This window comes from Octopus bimaculoides, chromosome 19, assembly GCF_046866305.1.
Source record: "Octopus bimaculoides isolate indiv1 chromosome 19, ASM4686630v1, whole genome shotgun sequence".
Taxonomy (NCBI): Eukaryota; Metazoa; Mollusca; class Cephalopoda; order Octopoda; family Octopodidae; genus Octopus; species Octopus bimaculoides.
The window spans coordinates 27,658,436-27,674,216 of NC_142946.1; the positions used below are offsets into that span (position 1 = coordinate 27,658,436).

Here is a 15,781-nt window from a genome sequence, read left to right on the forward strand (position 1 = left end):
AGAAGACTGTGAGGATGAGAGGGAGATGTTCCAACCAGTTAGAACAGTCTGAAGATACTTTTATAGCTGCCTTGAGTAGGCTGTGAAAGTGTTCGACCATGCCATTTGCTGCAAAGTGGTAAGCTGTAGTGTGGGTGTGTTTGCATCCGAGGAGATGAGTCAGCTCGGTGAAGAGGTGGGAATCGAACTGACGTCTTCTGTCGGTGGTGATAATTGCGGGTGTGCCAAAACACGAAACCCATTGGGATATCAGCGTCTTGGTGACTGCTTCTGCCGAAGTATCAGATAAGGGCCAAGCTTTAGGCCACTGTGAAAAACGATCCACACAGGTGAGCAGGTGTGTACAATTCTGTGAAGGTGGTAGAGGTCCCACGATGTCAATGTGTATGTGCTGAAATGGTGCGTCGGGTTGTGAAAAGGAACCGATTGGTGATTTTATGTGTCAGTAGATTTTCGCTTTTTGGCACGAGACACAGCACTTAGTACATTCTCTGATATCCGCTTAGAAAAGAAGGACAACGGTTGCCATATGCCATCAACAAGCTGCTGTAGCACACCTCCAACTCTGGAATTGGATGCATCAACGAGTACACACAGTGGGGCATCTGGTTTTAGATACACCAACATGGTAGCGTTGGATAATGCTTTTTTCAGGGCAGCGAAAGAGGTGAGTTGATCTTCATTCAGAGCAATAGAAGGACGGACATACTACAGGAGATAGGTCAGCTCCTGTCCATTTGAACTTCGGCTGACATGACTGAGGTCATAGGTCAAAGGGAGATGATTTATCATTTTTTGACAAGACAAAGGAGACCTTTTTTTTGCGTCTGTTGATCATGGTGGTTTGGACGAGCGAGAATCCTTAGATTCGGTTTCAAATCTAAGTTTGGAGAAGGAAGTGTTAATTTTTACACACACACACACTCATATATATATATATATATATATATATATATATATATTATTATTAGGGATAAAAATCCAAATTTACAGGTAAAAACTCAATTAAATTCAATTATACTTATTTATTGTGCTTTTACTTATTAATTTTTCTATATGTGACTGTATTTTCATCGATGTGTTCATGAACCTTGGCTCTTTTCCCTAAAACTATATATATATATATATATATATATATATATATATATACATATGTATGTATATTTGTGTGTGTGTTTGTGTCTGTGTTTGTCCCTTCCGCCATCGCTTGACAACCGATGTTGGTTCATTTACATCCCCGTAACTTGGCAGTTCGGCAAAACAGACCGATAGAATAAGTGCTAGGCTTACAAAGAATAAGTCCTGGGGTCGATTTGTTCGACTAATTGTGGTGCTCCAGCATGGGTGCAGTCAAAATTACTGAAACAAATAAAAAAAAAGAAAAAAAGATTCATTTATTTTTTGTTTGAGTAATAGGAAAAGTTTTAAAAAAGATCCCATGTATCATGGTGAGAGAAACAAATTCATAAATACGGTGTTGGATATGGTTTCACTATGTAAAAAAAGATAAGGGCAATTTAGCTGTTGTTTTTATCACATCTCGCCACTATCTGATTCCTTCCATGTTTATTCTTTTATTCTATTACTTGTTTCAGTCATTTGACTGCAGCCATGCTGGAGCACCACCTTTAGTCAAACAGGACTTATTCTTTGTAAGCCTAGTACTTGGTCTATCACTCTCTTTTGCCGAACTGCTAAGTTACGAGGATGTAAACACACCATCATCGGTTGTCAAGTGATGGTAGTGGTGGTGGGGGACAAACACAGACATGCACACAATTACATACATACATACATACATACATACATACATATGCATATACATATATATGAGCGTGATCGTTACCAGCGTTGCCTTCCTGGCACGTGAAAAGACATTCGAGTGAGGTAGTTGCCAGTGCCGCTGGACTGGCTCCCGTGCAAGTGGCACGTAAAATATACCATTTTGAGCGTGGCCGTTGCCAGTACCGCCTGACTGGCCTTCGTGCCGGTGGCACGTAAAAGCACCCACTACACTCTCGGAGTGGTTGGCATTAGGAATGGCATCCAGCTGTAGAAACTCTGCCAAATCAGATTGGAGCCTGGTGTAGCCATCTGGTTCACCAGTCCTCAGTCAAATCGTCCAACCCATGCTAGCATGGAAAGCGAACGTTAAACGATGATGATGATGATGATGATGATGATGATGATATATATATATATATATTAGAAAAAATTATAAGGTATTCAGATATCTGGATGGTTGTACATTTACAGATTTTTATTTTGTCACATGTTTTATAAATATTAGCGCTTGCATCTATTCTTGTAGATTCTTCAGATATGATTTCACTTCAGAGGATTTGTCTCTTTTTATAGTATTATTGAATGTGTAGGGGTGGAGAGAGATATATAGGTTAGTAAAAGAGGGTGAGCAATGGGGGGAAAGTGAGAGTGTGTGTGTTTTTGTGTGTGTGAGTGTTTTTGTGTTGGTGTGTGTGTGTGTGTGTGTGTGTGTGCGTGCGTGTGTGTGTGTGCGTGCCTGTGTATCTGAAAAGAGTGTCAATGGGAAAGAGGTGAAAAAAGAAGAAAGAAGAAAATTGTGTTTAAGGCTGGTCAGTTCTTTCAATGACAAGTTTATTTTTGCCCTTTAAAATGGCAAAACCAGGTGACTATTTAAGTTGGGGCATTGTTTAGAAGAAAGTTGTTTTTCAAAGAGTTGCCATCAGTGTGGAGCAATAGCAATTATGGATACAGATTACTACAAAGAAAAGATACTGGAGATATTTAATAACCAAACATACTACAAAGAGGAATCAACACAACTGGAGAAAGCAACATTAAAAAAAATTGGAACATTAATCAATGAATACCAGGACTCCTTTACCGACAAGGAGGAAAACTATTTATGCAACTCAAGAACCAAAGAAAGCAATTTTTATGGATTACCTAAAATTCATAAAAACTCTGAAATACAGAGAGCCATAAATGACAGAGGAACCATTATATAAGAATACAAAGACCTGCAGACCTCACAATGAGACCCATAGTTGCAGGGCCCCAAGCACCAACACAGCAACTAAGCCACTTCACAGATGTACTTCTCAAACCTTTATGCCCACTGATACCAAGCTACATAAGAGATGACATAGACTTCCTCATACACATTCCAAATACGGTTCCGAAAAACACCATACTTGCAAGCTTCGATGTCACAAACTTATACATAAACATACCACGCATCCTGGGTCTGGAAGCGATAAAATACTGGGTAGGAAAATACAGGGAACTCATAGATAAACGTTTCAAAACAAACTTTATCACCAAAGCTACCCAATTAATACTTGAAGAGAACACATTCTCATTTAACAACAAGTCATACCGACAGATAAAGGGCACGGCTATGGGTACGAAATTCGTACCTCCATATGCCAACCTAGTGATGGGTTTCCTTGAGAACAAACTATACGATGAAATAGGGAACGTCTTCGAACACAACTTCAGAGAAGATATCAAGAAAAAATGGAAACGCTAACTTGATGACTGTTTCATCTTTTGGAACAGATCAGAAGATGATCTACGAACATTCCACAACATCCTCAACACACTACACCTATCTATCCACTTCACGATAGATACCAACTACAACAAACTTCCCTTACTAGACATCAACATCAAGATACACAACGCCATCGTCACAACAGACATCTACTACAAAAAACCGACTCACACCAATATTTAAATTTCTACTCCTACCACCCATCCCACATAAAAAGAAACATTCCATATAGTATGGCAAGATGCATATGCAGCATAGTGACCGACTCACAAACACGCCCTTCTATAAATGCCCAAGGAACGACACATCCTTCAGGAAAAATATGGAAAAATACTTCATAACAAAATTCTCACCCAAACTGAATGGCTGAAAACTGGAAAATCACAACCATTGACACTCCTTTCAGATACACAGGCACGCACACACATACACGCACGCACACACATACGCACACACACACACCAACACAAAAACACTCACACACACACTCTCTTTCTCACTTTCCCCCTATTCCTCACCCTCTTTTACTATCCTAGATATCTCTCTCCACCCCTACACATTCAATAATACTATAAAAAGAAACAAAACCTCTGAAGTGAAATCATATCTGAAAAATCTACAAGAATAGATGCAAGCGCTAATATTTATAAAACATGTGACATATTAATAAAAATCTGTAAATGTACAACCATCCAGATATCTGAGTACCTTACTATTTTTTCTAATATATAATTCCTGTACATCACCTCCAAACCTTCCAATATATATATATATATATATATATATATATATATATATATATATATATATATATATATATATATATATATATATATATATATATATATATATACGACGGGCTTCTTTTGGTTTCTGTCTACCAAATCGACTCACAAGGCTTTGGTCGGCCCGATGCTATAGTAGAAGACACTTATTTGTTTAATATTTTCAGTTAATTACTACAAGTTCTCTCAGTCACCAATAAGTAAGTTAACAAGCCTAATGGGCGTTGGAAGAGCTGAATTGAATGTTTGATAAATTCACAAGATCCAATTTTTCTCCTCATAACTTTTAGGAAAATGGATATATGTCAATGAAATTTTATAGAAATACCGTTCAAATGGGTCAGATTACAAATATAAAGAAATTTCTGGAGAAAATGATTTCGGAAAATTTACATGATCCGTTTTTTTCCCTCATAACTTTCAGGAAAATGGATATCTTTTAATGAAATTCTACAGACACACCTTTCAAACTGCAAATTTACGCTAATTTTTGTTTTCATATTCGTTTTCTACACGTTTTTGTACACCTATTAGACTAGGAGGTTTTTTTTGTCGTTTTGGTGACCGGGTGCTAAACTAGATCCTGAAAGTTACAAGGGAAAAAACTGGATCATGTGAATTTTCCGAAATCTTCCCCCCACCCCTTGGGAAAACATTTTCTCCAGAAATTTCTTTATAATCGTAATCTGTGCCATTTGAACGGTATTTCTATAAAATTTCATAAATATATATCCATTTTTCTTAAAATTATGAAGGAAAAAATCGGATTTTGTGAATTTTCCAAAATTCCTCTTCCTCATCCCCCCCCCCCGTTCATTTGCGCAAATCTTTTTTTCATATTCGTTTTCTACACGTTTTTTTTTACATCTAGTAGGCTGTTTTTTTTTTTTTTTTCGTGACCGAGGCTTAAACTGTATATTAACTGAAATTTGTGGGGATTTTTTTTTTCTGAGGGGGTGAGGAGAGGACTTTCGAAGAGAAAGAAATTATTTTTTGTTTGAGTGCAATGGAAAAAAGTTTGAAAAAGGTTAATGTTTACATTAACTCCCGGTCACAAAAAAAAAGTGTAATAGGTGTAAAAAAATGGGTTGATATAAAGATCTTCACCCGTTAACAAAAACGGGAAAAACCCAGCCTGCTGGGTGTTAACAACTGTGTAGAAAACGAATATGAAAAAAAGACATTTGCGCAAACGAACCTGGTAGGTGAGGAGAGGACTTTTGGAAAATGCACAAGATCCGATTTTTCCGTCATAACTTTCGTGAAAATAGATATATATTTATTTATTTTTTATGGAATCCCACGTTTTTGGTTATGGAGGATCCGATTCTAAAAAGAATTTTTCAAAAGTTGCATTTTCAAAACTTCAACTCCTCCCACTCTTCATTTTTTACTTTTTCCGGAATTTTAATTTTTTTTTGCGAAATACGTAGAAAAATACAAATAAATTTTGTTTCAGTTTTTCAACAAAAAAAAAAAATATATATATATATATATATATATATATATATATATATATATATATATATATATATATATATATATATATATATATATATATATATATATATATATATATACCCCAACCCCTTCCCTCCCAATTCTACGGCCTTGGCCTTCAAGCAGGTTATCCACATGTTAGAAATAACAACCAAAACTCACAAAATTGCACTAACAATGAACACCTACTATACTGGGTTTTTTTTTTTTTTTCGTTTTAGAGACCGGGCGCTGCCGTGATCTTTTTACTGTTTCACTATAACGCATAGAGAAACAGACGAAACAAACGTTCATTTTCCCTTTTAGACAGTAGGATGGCGGGGAGGGGGGAATTTTGGATCGGAGTTTTTCATAAGATTTTGAAATAAAAATTGAATTTGTGTTTATTTTTTCCCATATTCTTAATCTCTGCATTTTCCCATGTAGACTGATTGAAAAAAAATTCAAAAAAAAACTTTAATTTCACGTGAATTACTTTGTCATATTACTGCACGAAATTACCAGGAAGGTGAGTAGATTGATTACATATTTCTTTCATTATGTTGTCGTAGTTTTGTGAGATTTGGCTGTTATTTCTAGCATGTGGATAGCCTGCTTGAAGGTTATCCACATGCTTGAAATTTTGAAAATGCGATTTTCGAAAAAAACTTTTCAGAATCGGATCCTCCATGACCAAAAACGTGGGATTCCGTAAAAAAAAAAATCAATATATATCCATTTTCCTGAAAGTTATGACGGAAAAATCGGATCTTGTGAATTTTCCGAAAGTCCGTTTGCGCAATTTTTTTTTTGTTGTCATATTCATTTTCTACACAGGCTGTTTTTTTTTTTTTTTATATGTTAACGGGTGAAGATCTTTATATTAACCAAAATGTGTAGTAAACGAATCTGAAAACAAAAATTTGCGCAAATGAACCAGGGCTGGTGAGAGGACTTTCAAAAAATTCACAAGATCCGATTTTTTCCCTCATAACTTTTAGGAAAATGGGTATCTTTTGATGAAATTTTATATAAATACTGTAAGGGACGACCGTGCGAACTCTAAAAGGAGAAATGGTGACGAATGGAAAAACAGAGGACTCCTTTTATTTAAACGTGTCACACGGTCGAACACACAATAATATATCGAAGATGATATACTAATATGTTATGCGACGATAACATAGATGACCAGTAATGAAAGACCACAACCGTATTAGATGAATAATAGAGATATTTATTATGGCGTTAAAGATGTATGTCTGTGTGAGAGTGTGAATGCGACATATAATAACATAATCAGAGACAGGCCGTCATACAAAGAAAAGTGTGTATGTGAGTGATACATGTGTGTATGAGTGTTTACAGCAGATAGAAAGACAGTCAATAACACGTGAGCAATTATATACCAGTTCTTGTGTACACTATAGGAAAAGTTCTGTATGTGAAAGTGAGGGGACTGAGTGTGGCAGAGCTGATCACTAGTTGTGATGTCGTGGCATCGATGCCGGGCCGTGATTCTTGTTATACAGATGTTCGTCGCTGGCTGAGAACTCTTGTCTGTTTGTTTATCGTGGTGAAGCTGAGTCACCTAACAGAATCGAAGAGAGAGATGTGCCGCGGAGGTTTGGTTTGGTGTACATAGTAAGTCGTGTTGACGCTGGTGGTGTAGAGGCTGCTTGGTAGTAATCGTGTTGGTCATGACGATGATGCTGGATAGTAGTCGTAGAAACGTGTTGCTGATATGGCGACGGCGGTGGTCATCGTTGGCTGGATGAAGCTGTTGAAGTGGTCGCTGGAACTGCTGCTGCTGTCGTGTGGTACACGAAACAGTTCTCAAAGAGAAACTAGACCGAGACAAATTTGTGGGGTATGAGTTGATCTATTTATAGCGTTAAGAGGGCTCCAAATGGCTTCAGAACTTTACTCTATCACGTGACCTTATTAGGGGCCGTGATTGGTCAGTTTGCGTTCTGGCGGGAAAGGTTCGAAGAAGTTGCCGATTCGAATAATGATCAGTCACGTGATGACAAGGTTAATGTTTTCCCCTACGTTCGCGTTTGTTTATATTTAAATGAGAAGAATGGCGACAGCAGCCTTGTATCTAATGGCGATAGGTATTAGATACGAGAGGTAGTTTCACTACACTAGCCTCGCACCAGTCGGTTTGTCGAAGGCAAACAGACGAAATAAGAAAAAAAAATTGTAGTGAAAAAGACTTATAGAACGGTTGGTCTATTACTGGCATCTAATCACCATTTTTGGAAAAGTTATGTGAACTTTTCACGTTGGGCTGTACAGATCAGAAGGGCTGTATGAACGAATCAACGTCGGGGGTCACCAATTGTAAGGGACGACCGTGCGAACTCAAAAAGGAGAAATGGTGACGAATGGAAAAACAGAGGACTCCTTTTATTTAAACGTGTCACACGGTCGAACACACAATATTATATATATCAATAATGATATACATGATATGTTATACGACGATAACATAGATGACCAGCAATGAAAGACCACAACCGTATTAGATGAATAACAGAGATATTTATTGTAGCGTTAAAATGTATGTCTGTGTGAGAGTGTGAATGCGACATATAATAACATAATCAAAGACAGGCCGTCATACAAAGAAAAGTGTGTATGTGAGTGACACATGTATGTGTATGTGAGTTATTACAGCAGATGGAAAGAGAGTCAATATATAACACGTGAGCAATTATACCGTTTCTTTAGTACACTATAGGAAAAGTTCTGTATGTGAAAGTGAGGGGGCTGAGTGTGGCAGAGCTGATCACTAGTTGTGATGTCGTGGCATCGATGCCGGGCCGTGATTCTTGTTATACAGATGTTCGTCGCTGGCTGAGAACTCTGGTCTGTTTAAGAACTCTTGTCTGTTTATTTATCGTGGTGAAGCTAAGTCACCTAACAGAATCGAAGAGAAAGATGTGCCGCGGAGGTTTGGTTTGGTGTACATAGTAAGTCGTGTTGACGCTGGTGGTGTAGAGGCTGCTTGGTAGTAATCGTGTTGGTCATGACGATGATGCTGGATAGTAGTCGTAGAAACGTGTTGCTGATATGGCGACGACGGTGGTCATCGTTGGCTGGACGAAGCTGTTGAAGTGGTCGCTGGAACTGCTGCTGCTGTCGTGTGGTACACGGAACAGTTCTCAAAGAGAAACTGAACCGAGACAAATTTGTGGGGTATGAGTTGATCTATTTATAGCGTTAAGAGGGCTCCAAATGGCTTCAGAACTTTACTCTATCACGTGACTTTATTAGGGGCCGTGATTGGTCAGTTTGCGTTCTGGCGGGAAAGGTTCGAAGAAGTTGCCGATTCGAATAATGATCAGTCACGTGATGACAAGGTTAATGTTTTCCCCTACGTTCGCGTTTGTTTATATTTAAATGAGAAGAATGGCGACAGCAGCCTTGTATCTAATGGCGATAGGTATTAGAGACGAGAGGTAGTTTCACTACAATACCTTTCAAACGGCATGGATTACGATTATTAAGAAATTTGTGAGAAAAAAGCTTTGTTTTTTTTTCCGAGCGGGTGGAGAGAACATCCGGCCACCAAAACAAAAAAGAAAACGAGTGTGATAGGTGTAATAATATGTGTATTAAATAAATATGAGAACAAACATTTGCACCAATTGTAAAAAAATATGTGGCGGAAAATTTTTTTTTTCCGCATAAAACAACATTTAAAACAATAATTTGTATAACTACTTCAATTGCAAGGATATTTATAACGAATACGTTCCAACAATTTTTGGGATGCTTCATTTTTGAATTCATGGCTCCACATAACTTCAATGAGGTGTGATTCCAATAAACTTCGAGTAATTCCATTTTATTTTTGTTTCTGTTTTTTGCATGCTTTCACAAAGATTCAATGTGATTAGTTGTAGCAAATGTCACAGGATCAACAAAATTAACAGAATCACTGATCCTTAAATGTTCATAACCAAGCTGATTTATTGTATCATATGCACGCTAAAGCTCTGAAATGATTGTAGTTGCGGGTAAGATATGATCCTGTATAACGGCAAGAAGTGTGTCGGCTGTACGGTCTGCTACTGCCACTAAGAGACACCTTCTGATGTCTCTTTCTATTGCTCCGAATACCCACTGCGTTTTTATCACATGTCCCACATGATACTCTCGTTTGACAAACACGCTTTCATCAATTTCCACAATTCTGTTTGCCCCCTCTCCCTCGCTGTATGTATTCCTCGCATATGTCACGGCAAAAGTTGCACCAATCCGCCAAGGCTTCCTTTGCAATGTCATATTCATGAGCAATTTCCAATCCCAAACATCCGTGGACTCCAAAATATAGCAAATCTGTTACTTGGTGACACCTTAAATTGTTACTTTCAAGGAAGATAGCTTTGTGAATGGAATTTTTTTCTACATAGTCTTCCGCACGACCTAATAATGCCATCTGTCAACTTGCTGTCTATCATTTCTCTCATCGGCCAATCACATACAGGACAGTTGAGAGGATGATTGAGGAGGTCATGTACTTTCAGCCAACTAATGTATTCCGCTGTCGTGATCGTAAAGACAGAAAGTTGCTGATGTGTAATGTTGTTCACATTAGGATATAAATTACTCATTATAGAATGGAGTATATAGATGTAGCGAATCTTGCAGGCATGAAGTGGATTCGATCCACCATAGCCAAATTTAAATTAACACTTCAACAGAACTTTTCTCACGGCAAAACAAGAGTTTTTCTTTGATAGCAGTTTACATTTGCCAGATGCTAAGCGAAATAATTTCTTCACCACTTGACCCTTCTAACCTCTTCTACTTCACTAAAAGCTAGAATTAAGATAACAAGTACCATCAACGAAATCCATATGTCTATTCTTCTAGATAGTTATAAAAACAAGAAACCCCAAGTAAAAATCAGTTAGTCAGTTAGTGACAACTCGAGTTAGAGAGAGGTACCATCAGTAGTGAACGGACCATTCTGTGTTCGATTAGTATTTGCGAGGGGAGGTCATCGCTCCCATCCCTAGCCTAACGTGATACACACGGACTCGAGTTTCTGGGTGGTTACCCGTCCTCAGCGTTAATCACCAGCTAGTGATGAAAACTCACTTCACTCGCAAAATACTATATACACAGAGGTTAGCACCGTTAATCCAAAAGTTAACTCCGTTAATCGTTAATCCGTTAATTCTTTGAAAAGGTAACGGAAGTTAACGTTAACTCATTAACGTTCACTTTTATTGAAAAAAAGCATAACTACAGTTCAATACCCCACCGACTTTGTTGCCTCATAACTTCGAGAAAAACGGATACTTTTAAACGAAAGTTTCACCAAATAATCGCTTATACCCTGTAGATTGAGTGTATGTAAAGATTTGTTGGAAAAACTTTTCCGATGGATTGGGGAGAGGAGTTTCGAAAAATTCACAGGACCCGACATTTTCCTTCTCATTACTTTCTGGAAAATAGGTATTCTTTTAATGAAACGAGAATATGAAAACAAAAACTTGCGCAAACGAACGGGGGTGGGTGGGGGAGAGGATTTCGGAAATTCACACGATCCGATTTTTTCCCTCATAATTTTCAGGAAAATGGATACATATATGCTAATGAAATTTTACAAAAACACCTTTCAAACAGCATGAATTGCGATTATAAAGAAATCTGTGGAGGAAAATGTTTTCCGAAAGGGCGGGGAGAGGACGATTTTTTCCTCATAACTTTCAGGATCTAGTTTAGCGCCCATTCACCAAAACGATAAAACCCCAGTCTAATAGGTGTAAAAGAACGTGTAAAAAAACGAATAGAAAAACAAAAATTTGCGCTAACGAACGGGGGTGGGGGGACTTTCGGAAAATTTACACGATCCAATTTTTGCCCTCATAACTTTCAGGACAAGCATTTTCCCCAGAAATTTCTTTATAATCGTAATCTATGTCACTTGAAAGGTGTTTCTGCAAAATTTCATTGAAAGATATTTTCCTGAAAGTTACGAGGGAAAAATCGGACCGTGTGAATTTTCTGAAAGTCCTCTCCCCCTCGCCCTGTTCATTTGCGCAAATTTTTGTTTTCATATTTGTTTTCTACACGTTTCTTTTCACCTAGTAGACTAAGGTCTTTTCGTTTTAGTGACCGGGTGCTAAACTAGATCCTGAAAGTTATGAGGGGAAAAAACGGACCGTGTGAACTTTCCGACAGTCCTCTCCCTACCCCTTCGGAAAACATTTTCCCCAGAAATTTCTTTATAATCGTAATCTGTGCCATTTGAACGGTATTTCTATAAAATTTCATTAACATATATCCATTTTCCTGAAAGTTATGAAGGAAAAAATTGGACAATGTAAATTTTCCAAAAGTCCTCTCCCCACCCCCGCTCATTTGCGCAAATTTTTGCTTTCATATTCGTTTTCTACACGTTGTTTTATACATAGGAGACTGGGTTTTTTTCGTTTTCATGACCGGGTGTTAAACTAGATCCTGAAAGTTACGAGGGAAAAAAACCGGATCGTGTGAACTTTCCGACAGTCCTCTCCTCACCCCTTCGGAAACATTTTCCCCAGAAATTTTTTTCATAATCGTAATCTATGCTGTTTGAAAGGTATTTCTGTAAAATTTCATTAAAAGATATCCATTTTCCTGAAAGTTATGAGAGAAAAAAAACAGATCATGTGAATTTTCCGAAATCCTCTCCCTTGGGAAAACATTTTCCCCAGAAATTTCTTTATATTCGTAATCTGTGCCATTTGAACGGTATTTCTATAAAATTTCATAAATATATATCCATTTTCCTGAAAGTTATGAGGGGAAAAATCGGATCTTGTGAATTTTCCGAAAGTCCTCTCCCCGCGTTCGTTTGCGCAAATTTTTTTTTCATATTCGTTTTCTACACATTTATTTTACACTTAGTAGGCTGGGTTTTTTGTTTTCGTGACCGGGACATAAACTGTATATTGACCCCACAAAGGTAAATTTTGATACTTTCACCCGCAAGATTTTCACTAAGAAAAAAAAAAAGGAACTCGGATTTTTTGCGTGGAATCAAGTACCCTGACCTCCTAATATGCCGGGGGAAAAACCTTATTTTTGTTCGAAAAAAGGCAGGGTGGGAAACCGGACTTCAGCTATCCCGGAATCTTTGGAATTTTTTTCCCGTTGACTGAATTACGGTGACCTGCTAATATGCCACAAAACCCTTTTTGGGGTCCGGAAAACGGGGTGAGGTGGGGGTGGAACCCTCGGAAACTTCAAGCCATCCCCCATTTTCAAATATTTTTTTGCTGTTTCCTTCTTTATCCATATTTTTAAATTTTGCAGAAATACGTTTTCGAGAGAGTATGGATTACATTAGATTGAAAATTCAAACAAGTTTGAAAAGAATAAATGATAATGAAGAGGCTATAGAAGTTAGTGGTAAAGAAGTTTATGGAGAAAACACGTTAAAGTTTGTGTATAAGTGTGAAGCAAGTAAAAGTATAATATTAAAACAAAATATCTTTTTCATACCCCTTAAAATCACTGGATATAATATATATAATATATTATAATCCCAGATTGCAGAACAGATCTGAAAAGTAAACCCACTTCCCCCTTTGCAATTTTTGGCGCCGAAATCAGATAACTAATGCGTTTCATTTTTGTGTGTAGAGAGAGAGAGAGAGAGAGAGAGAGAGAGAGAGAGAGGGAGAGAGAGAGAGAGAGAGAGGGAGGGAGAGAGAGAGAGAGAGAGAGAGAGGGGGAGAGAGAGAGAGACGAAGTTTACCTAAACTTTCAATGGGATAGCAATATATTATATATCATCATCATCATCATCATCATCACCATCACCATCATCATCGTTTAACGTCTGCTTTCCATGCTGGCATGGGTTGGACGTTTTGATTGAGGACTGGCAAGCCAGGAGGCTGCACCAGGCTCCAATCTGTTCTGGCAAGGTTTCTACAGCTGGATGCTCTTCCTAACGCCAACCACTCCAAGAGTGTAGTGGGTGCTTTTTAAGTGCCACTGACATTGGCAACGATCACGCTCGAATGATGCTTTTTACGAGTCCTGGTACTGGCATATATGATATGCGGCCGATATGAGAAAAACAAATTGCGCCAATAAATCGATTGTAAAAAAAAATGTGGGGGGAAAATAGGGTTGGGGGGCATAAAACAACATTTAAAACAGTAATTTGTAAATTGCTTCAATTGCAAGGATATTTGTAACAAATATGTTCCAACAATTTTTGGAATGCTTCATCTTTGAATTCATAGCGCCACATAAATTCAATGAGGTGTGAACCCAATAAACTTCGAGCAGTTCCATTTTCTCTTTTGTTTCTGTTTTTTGCATGCTTCCACAAAGATTCAACGTGATTAGTTGTAGAAAATGTCACAGGACCAACAAAATTAACAGAATGATTGTACCTTAAATGTTCATAACCAAGTTGATTTACTTTATCATATGCACGCCAAAGCTCTGAAATGATTGTAGTTCCGGGTAAGATAGATACAATTTTTATTTTCATATATAACATATAAACTGGTACATTTTTTAGAACATTGTCTGTCATTTTATAAGATTTTACTGGCAAATTTTTAAACTAACATAAACATTTATTTACATGAAAGAAAAATTATCGGAGAACTTTCATCTAATTCTTCCAAATATTTCTCTTAAAACTGTATTGAAACCATTTGTGGGGAATTTTAGATCTTTTCTGTTTGGCTGTCAGCGTCAGAGTCAATTTCTGTTCGAATTAATTTCATATTCAGTGTAATGATACAGTTTTATAAGCTAATGAATGCCATGAAAATCATTTTTGCTATAAATCGATAAATAAAGACTTATTAGCTATTAAAATTTGGAATTTTTGGTAATTTTAGCTAATCGTAAACCACAGACACATTCATGCCTGTTTCCATAGTAACAAGCAGAACATGAGAAATTAGATAAAGCACGTGTTGACAAATATATTGAAACTGAAACCACTTGTTGACGCTATGTTCTACTGTTCTACCTGGAAATTTTCCCGATCTTTTTGATTATGACAACAAGCACTGGTAACCTCGTGTCTATGATGAAGACACTGAAGACAGACGAGGAAGCTGTGTCATACCTACAAGAAAAGGGTGTTATACCAAAAAGAAAATTATGTACTAGGAAGAAGCAGGTTATGAGTACAAAAAGATGTGATGGGGATGTCTACTGGCGATGCTCATGCTAAGAATGCATGGAGTTTGTGTCAGTGAGGAGAGACACGTGGTTTGAAGGTGGGACCCCTCCTCTTAGGACTGTAGTGCTCTTCCTTTACTCATGGGTTAAGGAATTGACTTCAGTCCAGTTTTGTGTTGAAGAACTATGGATGAACCATTGCACAGTTGTTGACTACAACAACTATGTTACAGAAATATGTGCAGAGGACTTGCTCCGTTATCCAATTCAAGTTGGTGGTCCTGGGAAGATTGTTGAGATCGACGAAACAGTCTTCTCAAGACGTAAGTACAATCAAAGAAGGGTCTTACCTGAGCAGTAGGTTTTCGGAGGAGTGTGTCACGATACCAGACAGGTTTTTCTGTATGCAGCACCATGTCGGAATCATGACACACTGGATGAATGCATACGTCACTCGATTATTCCAGGAACCACAATTTTCAGTGATTTGTGGAGGGCATACAGTGAACCACAGCGTTAGGTTTGTTAACTCGAAAGATAGTACCCACACTCAACAAGTGGAGAGTGCGTGGGCCTCTATAAAGCGAGGTAATAAACGACGCTGTGGCACTCACCGTTCTATGGTAGATTCATATCTCTATGAATTTATGTGGCACAAGAGATATGAAAATTGTGATTTGTTCGAGAAATTGATTGAATGCATTTCTAACTTACGTTTTCAATTTAAAAAATGGATCTAGTCTTTCTCATTCGCAAAATGAGCCCCCTTTAATTTTGATCCGATTGCTTTCAATTTTAGTGTATCAATGCAACTCTG

The 15,781-nt window shown here is 37.6% G+C and overlaps 1 protein-coding gene and 1 pseudogene across 1 annotated transcript; both read left to right on the forward strand.

Annotated features, from left to right (window-relative positions):
• Positions 1-3,016: 3,016 nt before the first annotated feature.
• On the forward strand, positions 3,017-3,514 carry LOC106878817 (uncharacterized). The gene has a single exon (XM_014928158.1). The coding sequence runs from the start codon at positions 3,017-3,019 to the stop codon at positions 3,512-3,514; it is 498 nt and encodes a 165-aa protein (XP_014783644.1).
• An 11,322-nt stretch (positions 3,515-14,836) lies between these two features.
• LOC149131800 (uncharacterized) lies at positions 14,837-15,781 on the forward strand (annotated as a pseudogene).

What these genes read in the sequence shown, in the direction of transcription:
- LOC106878817 (XM_014928158.1), top strand. Translation starts at nt 3,017, where the DNA reads ATGAGACCCATAGTTGCAGGGCCCCAAGCACCAACACAGCAACTAAGC.